The sequence below is a fragment of the Wyeomyia smithii genome, chromosome 3, assembly GCF_029784165.1.
Source record: "Wyeomyia smithii strain HCP4-BCI-WySm-NY-G18 chromosome 3, ASM2978416v1, whole genome shotgun sequence".
Classification (NCBI taxonomy): Eukaryota; Metazoa; Arthropoda; class Insecta; order Diptera; family Culicidae; genus Wyeomyia; species Wyeomyia smithii.
In genome coordinates this window covers 16,772,984-16,787,265 of record NC_073696.1, presented here as the reverse complement: position 1 = coordinate 16,787,265, position 14,282 = coordinate 16,772,984, and the positions used below count along the sequence as shown (strand labels likewise).

General features: G+C 37.7%; 1 protein-coding gene across 2 annotated transcripts; it reads left to right on the top strand.

Annotated features, from left to right (window-relative positions):
* The first annotated feature begins 778 nt into the window (after positions 1–778).
* Positions 779–13,972, top strand: LOC129730406 (ATP-binding cassette sub-family G member 1-like). 2 transcript variants are annotated; one of them, XM_055689721.1, is made up of 6 exons: positions 779–833; positions 11,876–12,112; positions 12,166–12,740; positions 12,807–12,899; positions 13,000–13,305; positions 13,362–13,972. In XM_055689721.1, the coding sequence occupies exons 2-6, from the start codon at positions 11,895–11,897 to the stop codon at positions 13,961–13,963; spliced, it is 1,794 nt and encodes a 597-aa protein (XP_055545696.1). In that variant the 5' UTR covers positions 779–833; positions 11,876–11,894; the 3' UTR covers positions 13,964–13,972. The 2 variants fall into 2 exon arrangements, with proteins under 2 accessions (XP_055545696.1, XP_055545697.1); XM_055689722.1 differs by lacking the exon at positions 779–833 and having other exon boundaries at positions 11,445–12,112.
* Positions 13,973–14,282: the final 310 nt, after the last annotated feature.

The window sequence follows — 14,282 nt, the reverse complement described above, 5'->3', positions numbered from 1 at the left end:
AAAATGCCTGTAAAAACGGGTGTAGTGAAAATAGCAAAGATCTAAGACATGGTTGCCCAGATTCAACATCAACTTCGCGAATTCAGGAGGTCTGTTGAGTTTTTAAATTTCATGTTCAACAACAGTGCTCTAAAAAATAACTATGATTCCCGTATGAATATTACATAACAATCCCGTATGAATATAACATAACACTTCGTTCGCTTTGCAGTTTTTTTAGGGTAACATCGCTGGTTTATTTTTTATTTACAAACAAATCAAGATTGTAAAAATAATGAAATTTGATTTTTTTCATTGTTTCGCCAAACTAATCATTTCGCCTGCCGTCGCCGATATGGCGACCCCACGAACGTTGAAGCCAGCAAATAGCAACTTTACGGGCGTTGAGAACTGTTCATCGTTGACCCTTTGGTGTCGAGCAGCAAACGGTGAAAGCGAACTTCTAGAAAAAAGGGGAAACATTAAAGAGTAATTTATTTCATTTCAAACACATTTCAATATAATTTCTATTTGATCTAAAATAAGATATGATACAATCTTGTCAACAATATTCAGCCACCCAACGAAAAACTCAGTGAGAACCCCTTTTTGCCAGCCAAATCGTTTGTTTACCTTCCACCAAGAGGGCTGAGTGCTGCTAATGAACGATAAAGATCATTCGACCGGCCGGCAGGAGAAACAAACGGGCGCACGCGAGAGTCGATCATCATCAGCGGCTGTTCATCGGCGTTTCTCGCGAGTGGTGGCGAGAAACGATCGAAGCGGTGTATTTTCATTCAGTTTCAACACGGGTTTCGGCTTGACCAGATGGTCACACAATCTCTACGTTTGAGGTAACTTTTATTTCTGCTCGTCCAATGTGGTGCGTGGTGATGTGAGATCAAGTGATCGCTCACCTTATTTATTGTTTTCATCTAGTGAAGAGTTGTGTCAAATAGAACGATCTGCTGAATGTAATTAAGTTTTGTCAAGTAGTTCAGTGTGGGGTTTCGAAATTCGACTGCCGAAAAACGAGTGCTGCCAAGAATGCAAACAAGCACATTCCTCTGCAGTGGTTCGGTTGGCACGGGAAAGAGCTTAAATGATTTGAAAAAACAGGTTAACATCGGCACTGCCGATCAGAAAGCACCAGAGAGAAGCGTGCGGGTGGGTTCAGGTGTGCAGCGAAACTTTGAAAGCCGAACCGGAAAAGATTAGTAATTCTCCCGTAAGCATACAGTTATTGGCGGTGTCCGAAGCAAGTTTGAGGGTGTCGTGCAGTGAATCTAAATTTCTTTCGACGGCGCAGAACGTTCTGGCTGGCGGTGCAGTTTTACTTTTTTTATTTTTTTGAAACTTAAGCAGTACGGAGCGTGGAATTTGCACTTTTCTATGTGTTTGTGCTGACCGTGTGAACGATCAACTGCTTGATTGGTTCTGTTTTGTTGTTCTACGATACTTTCCATCAACAGGCTGCCGTTGCGTGGGGCTCGATGGGGGAAGGCGCATACAAAGCTAATGATAAATATCTATCGCATTGAACTTCACTCGGTTGTCTGACGTCATCGATGATCGCTTCACAGCTGAACGACAGACGACTTCGTCGCGAGACAGTGTTTGTCTTGAGGATAGGATTGATACCTCTTTATGGGACTAATTGGCTGAATTAGGTTGCTTTTCGCAGCTTAAATGCTCTGGAAGGTTAATAGATGGTAATCGACGTAATTAGACTATAGATGTTAGTCAGCTGTAAATAATGTTGATGATTGTGTTATTGGGTTCAGTAGCAACTGTGACTCGTAAACAAGCGCAGACATGGTGATATCTAATTCTACATCTTATTTGATTAACCTTTTAATGATTCACTTGATTGATGCCTTTTCTACTGAGTGTTCTTACTAAAATTTAAAATTTTGATCAATTTTACCTCATTCTTGTTTTACTATTGGGACATCACGACCTTGATTTTTGATTGTCGATAAACTGAGAGTTGTGCTACACACTACATTAAGAAATATTCAAAGAGTTTTAATATATAGCTCAAGTAAACTTAAGATGAGTATACATTCTCATTTTAGGGTAAAAATTTGAAAGTAATTCTGATAGCAAAAGTCTTTTTTTTAATTATTTTTTAAATAAAACAAATCGAAGACCTATAATAAGTGATTTGACTGGCAAATTTTTTATCAACAATATTGTATATATTATCATATAAGTAAAAGAGGAAGAATAGTTCGTAACACAATTTACCTACAAAATTTCGAAAGACGTTGAAATTAACGTTATTTATCTTGTAGCCCAATTACGTCGAACAATAGTTTTGGTTCCGAACAGTAGCCTGTCTTATGTCAATAGGTTAAGTTAGATATTGCACTAAATAAAGGTTAACCAATTGGATGGTCTGAAGCGGTAAATTGCAGTAATAATTCTCTTTTAACTCCCTCTTTTTAAAAAATAATTGGTAGCCCTCAAGAGGAGCTTTGTTAAATTGTTAAAGTCATTCGATAATTATGTTGAAGGTCGCCGAAACACAGTTTTCGGTAGAGCATGAATGCAATCAAATTCTGCTCGAAGAAAATGTTATGTAAAATTTCAAATATTATTTCGAAGCAAAGAGATGAATTTTGCAAGAATTGGACTGTATCCTAAAAGGCTCATTATTTTTATAAAGTTTCTCTGAAAACACATGACCTAATTCTCATGTAACTGATTCAATTTACCGCCGAGAGCAAAATAATCGTCAATGTTTGCTTGTTGAAAACAATAGTGGTGAAGCATCACTTACCTTAGTTTTTTCAAAAATAATAAAGAGGTATTCCCGATCTCACTCCACGGTGAAAACTGAAAAAGTGACTATTATAAGTAGGCATGATGATTCCCATTCGATATTCACTCGTCATATTCACTTTTGACGTAGGACTACGACTCACCGTAGTATATCACAACATTCTGCGGAAACAAAAACCAAGGTGTGATGTCGGAATGAAATAATTCAAACGGTAATACTGATGTAACCACATGATGAAACACAACAATCAATATGTCGTTGGATCGATAAAATGATGGACAATTTTGTGATTCCTCAGTTTTCATTATCACTTCATTGTTAAACAGTGAAAATAGAATAGAAGTTTCAAGGTCGAACTTCCACGAACAATCAATCAATCACGTGCGAGAACTTGTGGCCCAGACTTCATGAGTAGACACCAAATGCCTGCTGGGATATCCTCAGTAGGATAAAAAACTACAGAATTCCCCCGTCCCCACAAGTTAACAAATATTTGCGTCCATGAGCCTACGCTACTTTGATGTCTTTAAGGTAATGGTTTTTTCGTAAGTTACCGTACAAATAGCCAGATTCTTTCAAGATTCGAAACTACGGCTACGAACTCGTGAAGTTAACTTTTTAACTTTTTCACTCTTTAATTACATAATTGATTCCTACGTCACCATTTCATACAACCCCTAGAGCTGTAAATCTTTCAGTATTTCACCGTGAGATTTTCCTATTTCACCATGAGATTTCCTGAGAGATGAGATACTCAATAAGTCTTTATATAACCTATCTTGGCTTGACGAATAACACTTTCATATCAATCTGGTTCCGTTGAATATATTAGGTGATATTCGGTCATTCAAGGCGGTTTTTCAGAAACCGGAAGTCGCTATCTTGGAATTCAAATGGCTTCTAGATGTCATCCCCATTTCTATATACCCATATTGGGTGGTGTTTGCCCTTGTTTTCTGTTCTGATTAGTCGAAATATGCGTTCAAAATAAAGTTCTGCATTACTGCAAGAATAAAGAAGATTCGTTGATAACTGACTGAGTTACAAGCGTTTGAAATTGGACAATTTTCGTGATACTCTCGATGTTCAGATTCATTTTACACTCTCTCTCAGAATGTTGCCAAAAGTCGTAATTCTACGTCAAAAACAGAGGGTAAAAATCAGGTCTTGCCGTTAAACACGCTTCGATTGTTGAAAATTTTTTTTTACAACCGATTGAGTTCCTAGTTTTTTTTCAAATTCTATCTTAATTATATATAAATTTTAATTGGAAAGTGACAACTTTATTGCCACCTCTGTAGTTTGTCGCAGAGCTACACGAGACTTACTTAAAAAAAAGCCATTCTCCACAAACGCAGTTCATTTTTAGCGCTTACAAACCATAATCCAACCATAATCCACAAAAGCACTGATGATAGTTGCATGTATCAGCCGAAATACGTATCTGCGGACGGTATTCGATTAGAGGGTATTCGATTTTTTTTAGTAGAATTAAATGGAAACATAACCTATCCTTAATATTCAATTCCATTCTACTAAGACGCTCAAAAAGAAATTTATTTGCTTACAAACCAGTCATTTTTCATAAGATTCACAGCTTTTTAGTCAACAATTCTATCTAATTTTTTTTGTTTCGATCACACTAAATATCGTTATAAAAATCGGACTCGATTATTTATTAAAGTGGGGCAGAGTAATCGATTTTCTAGAATAAAGTTTAATTTGGTTCCATTTGGTGCTCTAAAAAATCTTAAACTCATTGGACGTCGATTGGTTTTGTCTCCGCTTGATGCATTCGATTCCAAATTTGTATGAAAATGGGAAAACCTACTTTTTTGCATTTCCCTTTCTAAAGAGCTCAGTAATGCTTGGATAATGTACTACATTACGTAAAGTATAGTAATTTAGATGTTTAACAATTTTGCCACAGACACTGTCCCTATAAAAAGCTACGACTGTGCATGTCCCTATAAAACGCTATGACTGTGCAAAGTTGAGTATGTCGTTTTGAAAGCAGAATATCTGTTTTTCTGCCAACACTAGCAGTGTACCTGCGTCAGTATGATTACCATCAGGAGTGTTTTGTCGTATCGAGTTTATACACTCAACTGGATCAAGCAAACAAATGTGGGCCAATATTCTAGATGCAGATACCATCCACAACATGTTTCAGAGGTAACTTCTGATGAAAATCTGACTGACGCCGATACACTGGCAGTGCTGGGAGAATAATTTATTTTTCGCGTTTACAGCTATAACATTCTCTAGAGACATTCTAACTCTTCAGTGTCTTCGGAAAATTTGTTATGCATAAAAAAAAACTACCTTCTCAACTTATAAAACGTATAGTTTAAGCCATACTGAGGTCTCTAAAATGGAAAATGGAATAAAGCAGGTTTTCTCATGTAAATTTTCATACAAATTTGATATGCAATGCGCCAAGCGGAAACAAAACCAATTGACTTCCGATAAATTTAGGATTGTTTGGGGCCTCAAATAGAACCAAAATACTACAAGGTATACAGCTCTAGGGGTTGTATGAAATGGTGACGTAGGTCTGAATATATATAATATATGCTGCAATATACTGTTCATAGGCAACACTACCGTTTATATTGGATGGTCGTTATTGTAAAAATAACGATGCATGAATACATGGAAATTTCACACTAGTAGTAGTTGTGGAAATTCTCACAACTCTTATCTTCAAGCATTTATAGTTCTGAAAAGAACTGATTCCATAATCTTCAGCTCGACATGTGTCCTATGCTACAGAACGCTGATGATCTCACCACAGGTAGCATTGAATATTTTGCTTGGCCGCGCAAAATAAAATTTGCTCTCCGCTGTGCCCTCCAATCGCTATGCCAGCAAAATATGCTGCAGCGTACGATGGTGCCTGTTACTGCCGTATGCAAAATAAAGGTAACATGTTTCGCAGTGCCTGAAAGTTGACTTGTATGCAGCTCTCGTTTTCCAATGTCCAGTTGTGTGACAAACTAGACTGAAGACGAATTTTCTACACGCAGTCTTTTGTATCGAGTTCAGCGTAGATTTTTGCCATGAGGGCGTGGCCACGCAGCTTAGAGAAAGACAAACGAAACAAAACACTTTGTTGAGTCAAAATATGTAGGCAGTGGAATTTATTTCGTCCATGTTATTGTTATCCGTGCTCGGGAAGCAAGCCACTAGCGAGGTAAATGTATGGGAAAGCTTGACCTTGGAACTTTTCACCATTAAGCAGGAAAGCAACAATGTTAAACATTATATCAAACAATTGTTACACATTTTATCTATCCACCGACATATAAATGACTAAGATGCTTTGAGTAGTTCGCTTGCTATAATCGTTTGAAATCTGACGCAACATTTGCCAGTTTCATTTCAATTTCACAAAATGTAATCTAGTATAGAAAACAAAGACGTAGTTCTACGTCAAAAAATTTGGTTATGGCTTTGTCAAGTTTCATTTTTTTATACAGCGATGTCCTACTCTATTATATACATTCTCCATTTTTTCACTAGGTATATATTAGGGTGATAATAACTATAAGAAAAAAAAAATCACCATCGAATTTGAAAAACCGACCATGTACATTTTATTTATTGACCTGAAGAATTGTCTGTGCAAAAATTCAGCTCAATCGGACATGATTTAGAGGGGCCTCAAAGCATTCAAAGTTGTGATTTTTTGACCCTAAAAAATCTACTAAGGGGGGAGGGGGTACATGAAATTGGGAACATCTGAAAGACTTGTTTGAAGTCAAACGACTTAAAATACATAAAGCGTCGAGATCTGGTGTTATTTCGAAAAAAAATTGTTCAAGAATCGACTTTTTGAGATTTAGTCCTTTTTTGAGTAACCGAGGGCCTAATATGTGATATTTTAGATTTGACTTTTTAAATGACTCACAACTCACTCCAAACCACATGTAAAGCATTCTTATGTTTGATAGGCATCTTTAGCTTGATTCTTATTTATGTTTTACTAGGGTGGTCTCAAAAACAATTGAAGTGAAGTTTATTGTTAATGAATAGAAATAGAAATGTAAATGAATAAAATTAAAATAAATTAAAAGGTAATGAAAAAAGTTAGAAAAAATTTAAAGGGTATGTGCTTGAGTGCACAAACGTAGGCTTGACGTGGGACTATTGTGGGTGTAAAGATTTATGTCTGCCATAGCCATAGTATATAACACACACCAAACGTACAAATATCAAACACAACAATCTATGAACACTTCACAAAAAACACATACACCTGTCATAAACCATAGCATACAAACTAATAGGAAAAATAATTAACTTGTTGCCTATAAAAGCATTCTCTCATGTACAGTGTGTCGAACAGTTGACATTTTTGCATGACACCCTATCGAAAAATACTGTTGCTTCTCTTGCTGACTTCGACAGCAGCGTTCAACTGTACGCTTCTCTATTTGAGAGAATCGTGAGACTAAAGGCCAACACGAATAGGTAACGATTCTCTTTTGTTCCGATCTCCACCCGCTTCGATACCTCGACTGTCGCATTGTGCGAATGATAATAATTGGCAATCATGCGACAGTTTAGCACAGTAATAAGATGGAAAATTAATAATTACTATTTATGTACTGCCGAAAAACATCATCAATCGTGTACACCAGAAAATTTGAATCCCAACTTCTAAAATTTTTCATTCGAAAATAGTTCGCTGTAGCGAAAGTCTCATCCAAATTCAGCATATTTAATCAAAAACAGGACAATAAAAGCATGAATCTTACAAATTCGATTAACGTCCTCGTGCCCAAATAAAAATCGACGCTAAGTAAATTGATTCCACTTCAATTCGTGATAAATGCAATAACTACCACAGATAGCTACAGTCGATAACACACGAGCCAGAGATTGTATATACAATGACAACAATATGAAAAGAAGTGAGCGAGAGAATTGTTGTTCATATTGAATTCGTGACAAAAAGCAAGAGATAAAGCAGATCGTATGAAAGTTCGGTAGCCGCTACTGTCGCGTAGTGTTTCATTCCACAGTGGTAATCACAAAAATCTCGCTACTGTCGTGTGATTACTGTAGCGTACCAGTACATTTCCTTACCCTGCTCATGTATAAATTTACCTCGGATGAATGTACTGCACACAAACATTAACACACATTCACACACACATTCACATACACACACACATTCACACATACACACACACATTGACACACACACATTCACACACACACACATTCACACACACACATTCACACACATACACATTCACACACACACACACACACATTCACACACACACACACCTTCACACACACACACACCTTCACACACACACATTAACACACGCACACACATTCACACACACACACACATTCACACACACACACACACACACACACATTCACACACACACACATTCACACACACACACATGCACATACACAAGCTAACGCTACTCACACACACACACATACACACGCTAACGCTATTCGCACACACACATACACACGCTAACACTACTCAGACACACACACTTGGTATACGACACACTATACCTACACAAATTACTATCGGCAGCATCCAAACGGCTTCCAAGTCTTCCAATGGTCCCTTCCAACGGCTTCCAATGGTCCCCAGTGCCGATCACGTCCAGTTTCGGGCTGTATTCCAACAACGATATTAGAATTAGATTACCACTGGTGGGGTCCAACTCAGATCGAAGGGAAGCCGAACTGTTCGCTCTAACGGTCGACCAGGGAATGAGCTTCTCTCAACACGAAATGTCCTTTTATAGTGTCACTCAGTGTGGGGAACTTGGGTGATTGGAGGAAGAACCAATCACATGGAAGCATCTCTGCGTTCTTTCTTCGTCATTTACGTTGGGTGATGAATGCGATGCCAATTGGCTGGCATTGCTAGCCAATGACTGAATGCGTGAAATCATTTCGTCTATGTTTTTGAAGTCTGCGTTAGGGAAACATACCAATCGTATGAAAAATGTATGTGGATATTCGACCTTCAAACTTTCCCGCAATTTTCACGGAGTAATAGGAGAATGTTAACTGAAATTATCATGTTATACAAATCTTGTATCTTTCAGCTTTCCAACGGTATATAAACTATTGAGATCGGAACAGTTGTTTGAGCGCTATTAGCATCTAAATCTTCCATTCCGCCAACCAAAAACGTTATATGTTCAATCCAATTTTCCCAGAAGGTAAATTAGTATAGTGAAGAAAGACGTAGTCCCACGTCAATAAATAGAAGAAAAAAATTAAAAGAAACGGAAAAACTTAAAACAAAATCTAAAAAAACTAACAAGTTGACGTTTCTTACATTTAAAGTAAACAAATGAAGATGCGCTGATCAAATTTTTTTTATCTTCTACTGCATTCATACAAAAAACTACAAGATATAATTGTTTTTGTAAGAGTTGTATTTGCTGACTTCAAATTAAATACTTTAAATTTATTTTAATATGTTTTATTTATTTATAATTTTTTTAAATTTTTTTCAAATTTTATTAATCTAGCCAGGGACGTTCATTAATTACGCAGCGCAAAAAAAAAACGACTTTCGACACCCTCTACTTTTGTATAGATCCTCAAAACTTCCACATAGGTTGCAATGCTTTATCTTATAGGCTCCTCTCCTTTCTATTCGAGCGTCACGAAAGCAATTTTTTAGACATCTCAGCAGATTTGAAACAGAAAAATCTTTTTTCCTACTATACATAATCGAGTCAAAATTTAAATATAATCGAGTCCATATATAACACTGGTAAACAAAAGCAAAAAAAGGTGCTGCCCGAAGCTCGAACTAGCTGTCCTAGAAAGATTATAGCCGATACCAATTCTTGTGAGTTTTGGTGCCACTGGCCATTACCAAAACGCGTAAACTTACGTGAGAGTTCGTATTGTAATCGCTCGCCGGGTTCGTGGCTTCAACGTTATGTTTACGAGAAAACTCATTTAAGTCTCAAAAACAAAATGTTCGTGGTTAGAGGCACCAAAATTTATTGGAATGGCTGAAACACTGTCATCTTTAATTTTTTCCCTAGTTTGATCTTTAGAGCCATACCTGTGTAGACCAGTGTAGGCGAGCCTGACCTGTAGTTGTTTGTTATCGAAAAATTTTAGACCCGTATTTTTTTGTTTGGCGGAGTGCAACTTTCTGTCATAGGGTTTTCCCAAAAATACGACGTTCTTCAAAACACTCATTTTTTGAATATTTGTAACTTTTATGCCATTTATTCGATTTTGAATTTTTAGCCATTAAATTGAACGTAATTCATAGGCCTTTCAAGGAAAAATATTAAATTGTACTGTAAATAACAATAACTCTGCGGAAATTTAGATACAGATAGTTTTTTTTGCCATTTTTAAGGGTTTCAGACTTCCTGAGTCCCTCTTGTTTCATATTTAGGATTTCTTTGCAAATTTCACATGTAGTATCAAACTTTTACGGAAGTATATTATATTATTTTGGAGATAGAACTTTTTTATTCTAATGTTCACCAAACCACCATAGGTCTCATTCGAAAAAAAGCAACAGAAATGCAGTGTTATGATACAAACCGTATTTCATTGTTTTGGTTTAAAACCCAGGAAATTCATTGCAGTAGCACATTAGAGATGTAAAAAATCAAATCTCTAAAATAATAGAAAACACTCTTCTATTATATTCATTGCCGTTGTTGGTAGTAAAGCTTCGAGGAGATGCGTGTATTATCTCGCCTCGCAACCCGGTTTGCGGTTTTGGATGTCTTTCAGGGAGGAAGGTGACAGTCCTCAAGAAGCTGCAGAGGCATTCCATTGAAAATAGGTGAAAACATTTTTTTTATACAAAAAAATTTCAAGACAGATTTGCAGAGAACGAATAATGCTATACGTAATGCCATAAAATAAATGTTCTTTGAACAAGAAAAAAACAAATCAATGCTAAGTTTAAGGTTTATTAAAGGTCTGCCTTGAATATGAACGGATAAAAATCGTTGTTAAAAATAGAAATTAGTTCGCAAAGTTTTAATTTTAGTAATAAATAGTTATAAGATAGGGTCATTATCTTATTTTTAAGAGATATTTTAAGAGACTGACACAAACAGAGATGAATATAGAAAAACGATCTGTTCTCTAGCCTCATTTAACAGTTCTAGCGTTAAAAATGCCATTTATAGTTGTTGAACTGAAATCAAAGTTGTGACGTCAGGCAATTCTAGCCTGCAAGAATGGGTTAAATGGGGTCAGTGACCGAAAACTGGCATCGCATTCAAAAAATTATTTCATATCATCTTTGTTCATTTATTTTCGTGTCAACTTCAATTTCAACAGTAAATCAATAACCTGGGAAGAAACTTAGAGAGTTGAAACACCAATTGTTCTACCGATTTGCGGTGAGATCTGGCCTAAAATAGATTGGTAGAAATGTATTTCATTATGATAATCTATTTCCATTGCCGCTTAATTTTTGCTTTTGATATTATGATTGAAACACTCAGTGAAATTTGGTGGTACGGTGTATGATAACCTTAACTGTTACTGATATTTGCAACTTACATTTGTTTGTTTGTTTGGGGAGGGGAAGTAAACTTGTTCTTCGTTAATTAGATATCTTTCCTAACTCGTTCATAGTGCATATTTGGATACAAACGATTAATGTGAATGGATAATGAGAAATATTTTGTTGCACCTTCATGCTCTTGCATAAAACACGTATAAAATAACTAGTAACTAGCCTTAATTAATATTTAAATACGTTTCAATAAATCTATAAATACTGTCAAAATAGGCTAAAAGAGCAGAATTTATAACACTTACCAATCGAGATTCTAATCAAACTTTTCAAACTTTTCAATCAAACCGTTCGATTCACTGTGATTAATATACATTTATCAGCATAACATTGCTCTCACCATTTAATACCACGTGGCTCTCAATAAAACCGAGCCTTAATTCATTCGATGAACTTGACAGTCCTCAAACATGGTTTATTTGTGTTCATTTCACATGCTGTTAAAAGAATACTCATTGATTCAATCAACAAGAGTAGCTGTTGTTGGGTCATTAAACTTTGCTCACACCTGTTTTGATAGTTTTCACTTTTCTCCGCAGGTGATCAAACCCCGAAAAGATGAGTCTGGATGACACGGTGGAGGTCGAGATTCCGCTGGTGAAAACCATTACCAGTTTGTGCTTCCGGAATCTTGACTACACGGTTAGTCACAGAGGAAACCGGAAGCAGTTGCTGAAGAACATTTCCGGAACATTCCGGTCGGGACGGTTGACCGCGGTAATTGGACCATCTGGTGGGGGTAAATCGTCACTCATGAATGCGCTCAGTGGATTCAAGTATGTACTTCCAAACGAATCTAGAATAAGAAACTGATTAATTCCCATTTTAGAACGCATGGAGTCAAAGGTCGAATTCTAGTCAACAATGAATCGGTCGATCCGCAGAAATACCGCCAGCTAGTGGCGTACACCGCCCAGGACGTTCCGCTGTTACCAAACATCACTATCCAGGAGACGCTGCACTACGTCGCAGACCTCAAGCTGCCATCCGTCGTCACGAGGATTCACAAAATGAAAATCGTCAACGATATCGTAGCGCTGTTAGGGTTGGAAAAATGTATCCACACTCAGGTTGCATATCTTTCCGGCGGCGAGAGGAAGCGTCTTTCCATTGGTTTGGAAATGGTTTCCAACCCGAAGATTATGTTCTTCGATGAACCTACCAGTGGACTGGACAGTGTGTCCTCATATCAGGTGGTGTCACACTTGAAGGAACTGGCCAAGCAGGGTCGTTGTGTGGTCAGTGCCATTCATCAGCCGAGCTCGGAGCTGCTGGAGCTGTTCGATGACATTTACGTCCTGGCGGATGGACGCTGCATGTACCAGGGAACGCTGGTGGATTTAATTCCTAGTTTGGCGGAGGCCGGCTTTCTGTGTCCGCGGTATTACAATCCAGCGGATTTTGGTGAGCACTCTAACTTCTAAATTGAAATTTATGTTCCTATAAGTGTTAATAACTTTTTTTTTTCAGCGCTAAAAATCGCCTCTACGGTTGAGTCCGACCCAGACAAAACAAGCCAGCTGGTAAAGCGAATGGAATCGGTAGCGAACGAACAGGTGAATGGTGAGTATCCTAAATGGAGAGGGACGAAAGCGCCTCAATGCGCACTCTCCAACTCTCTGGTGGTATACTGCAGTTCGTAACGAATCGCTCCCATTTACAGCCATTCACGACGAACAGTGCAATGGGCGGGATATGCTGAAGCCCGCCAATGGTGCGAGTCCACAATATCCGATCTCTCGGTTTCGCCAGTTTTTAATTCTCACTCGGCGAACTTCGCTGGCAACGGTGAGGAATCTCAAGCTGACCAGGTTGCGCCTAATAGGGCACATTATGTTCGGATTGATTGTTGGATCTGTTTTCTACGACGTGGGTGATAATGGGGCGAAGGTGCTGTCGAATGTTGGCTGCCTGATGATGATGCTCATGTTTATGGTGTTCTCCAATGCCATGACGGTGGTGCTAACGTGTGAGTAATTATATCAAAAACAATGAAGATAAATTGCAAATTAAATTTAATTACAGTCCCATTGGAAATGTCGGTGTTCATCAGAGAGCACAAAAGCAATTGCTACTCAACGACGGCCTACTTTTTTTCGAAAATCGTGTCAGATTTTCCGCTGATGTTAACCTCAGTAACCTGTTGTCAGATCATAACTTACTACCTGACCGGACAGCCGAATGAAACTGATCGAGTGGTTATGTTCTGGGGAATTTGTGGCCTAATAGGATGGACGGCACAAATGTACGGTTTATTTGCGGGAAGCATTTTTCCCATCGATATTAGTCCTTTTGTTGTTCCTGCTACCGTCGTTCCAATGATCCTATTTAGTGGATTTTTCATACGATACAGTGAGCTACTGGATGTGTACAAACCGCTGACCTACGTGTCCCCGTTCCGGTACGGCTTCGAAGGGTTGGCACTTAGCTGCTATGGGTTTAATCGAACCGACCTCGGATGCGAGGATATGTTCTGCTACTATCGGAAAAGCAGGAAGGTTCTTCAGCTACTGGAGATCGAGAATGGTAACTACTGGCTGGATGTGACTGGTCTGGGAATTTGGATTCTGGCGTTGCACGTGGCACTGTATGTTAGCTTGCGGTGTAAACTGCGGTGGAATAAATGAATGGTGAATGAGCAAAAATATTCGCAGTTTTATTGACTTTCGATAGGGTTTCTGATGTCAACTTGATAACATGAAGACTGATCGAAAAAGTCTATTCGATCATTTACAGTTGCTTGCGTTATTGCATCCTGAGCTTAATATTGATTTATAAGCTACTAACTGTTTACTGTGCCTCTAAATTTACAAAGACAACACTAACACTAACAATTACATTTCGGAAAATACCATTAGGCAAAAATTGTAAGAAACTTGATTTGAATTTTCTTATACCACAGATAACAGATATCCAAGCTAGAACAAAAAACTCCAGAAATCGCGT

Coding starts and splice junctions, on each gene's coding strand:
- LOC129730406 (XM_055689721.1), top strand. CDS start 11,895: ATGAGTCTGGATGACACGGTGGAGGTCGAGATTCCGCTGGTGAAAACC. Junction 12,741..12,806: donor TTACAATCCAGCGGATTTTG/GTGAGCACTCTA, acceptor TTTTTTTTTCAG/CGCTAAAAATCGCCTCTACG. Junction 13,306..13,361: donor CATGACGGTGGTGCTAACGT/GTGAGTAATTAT, acceptor ATTTAATTACAG/TCCCATTGGAAATGTCGGTG.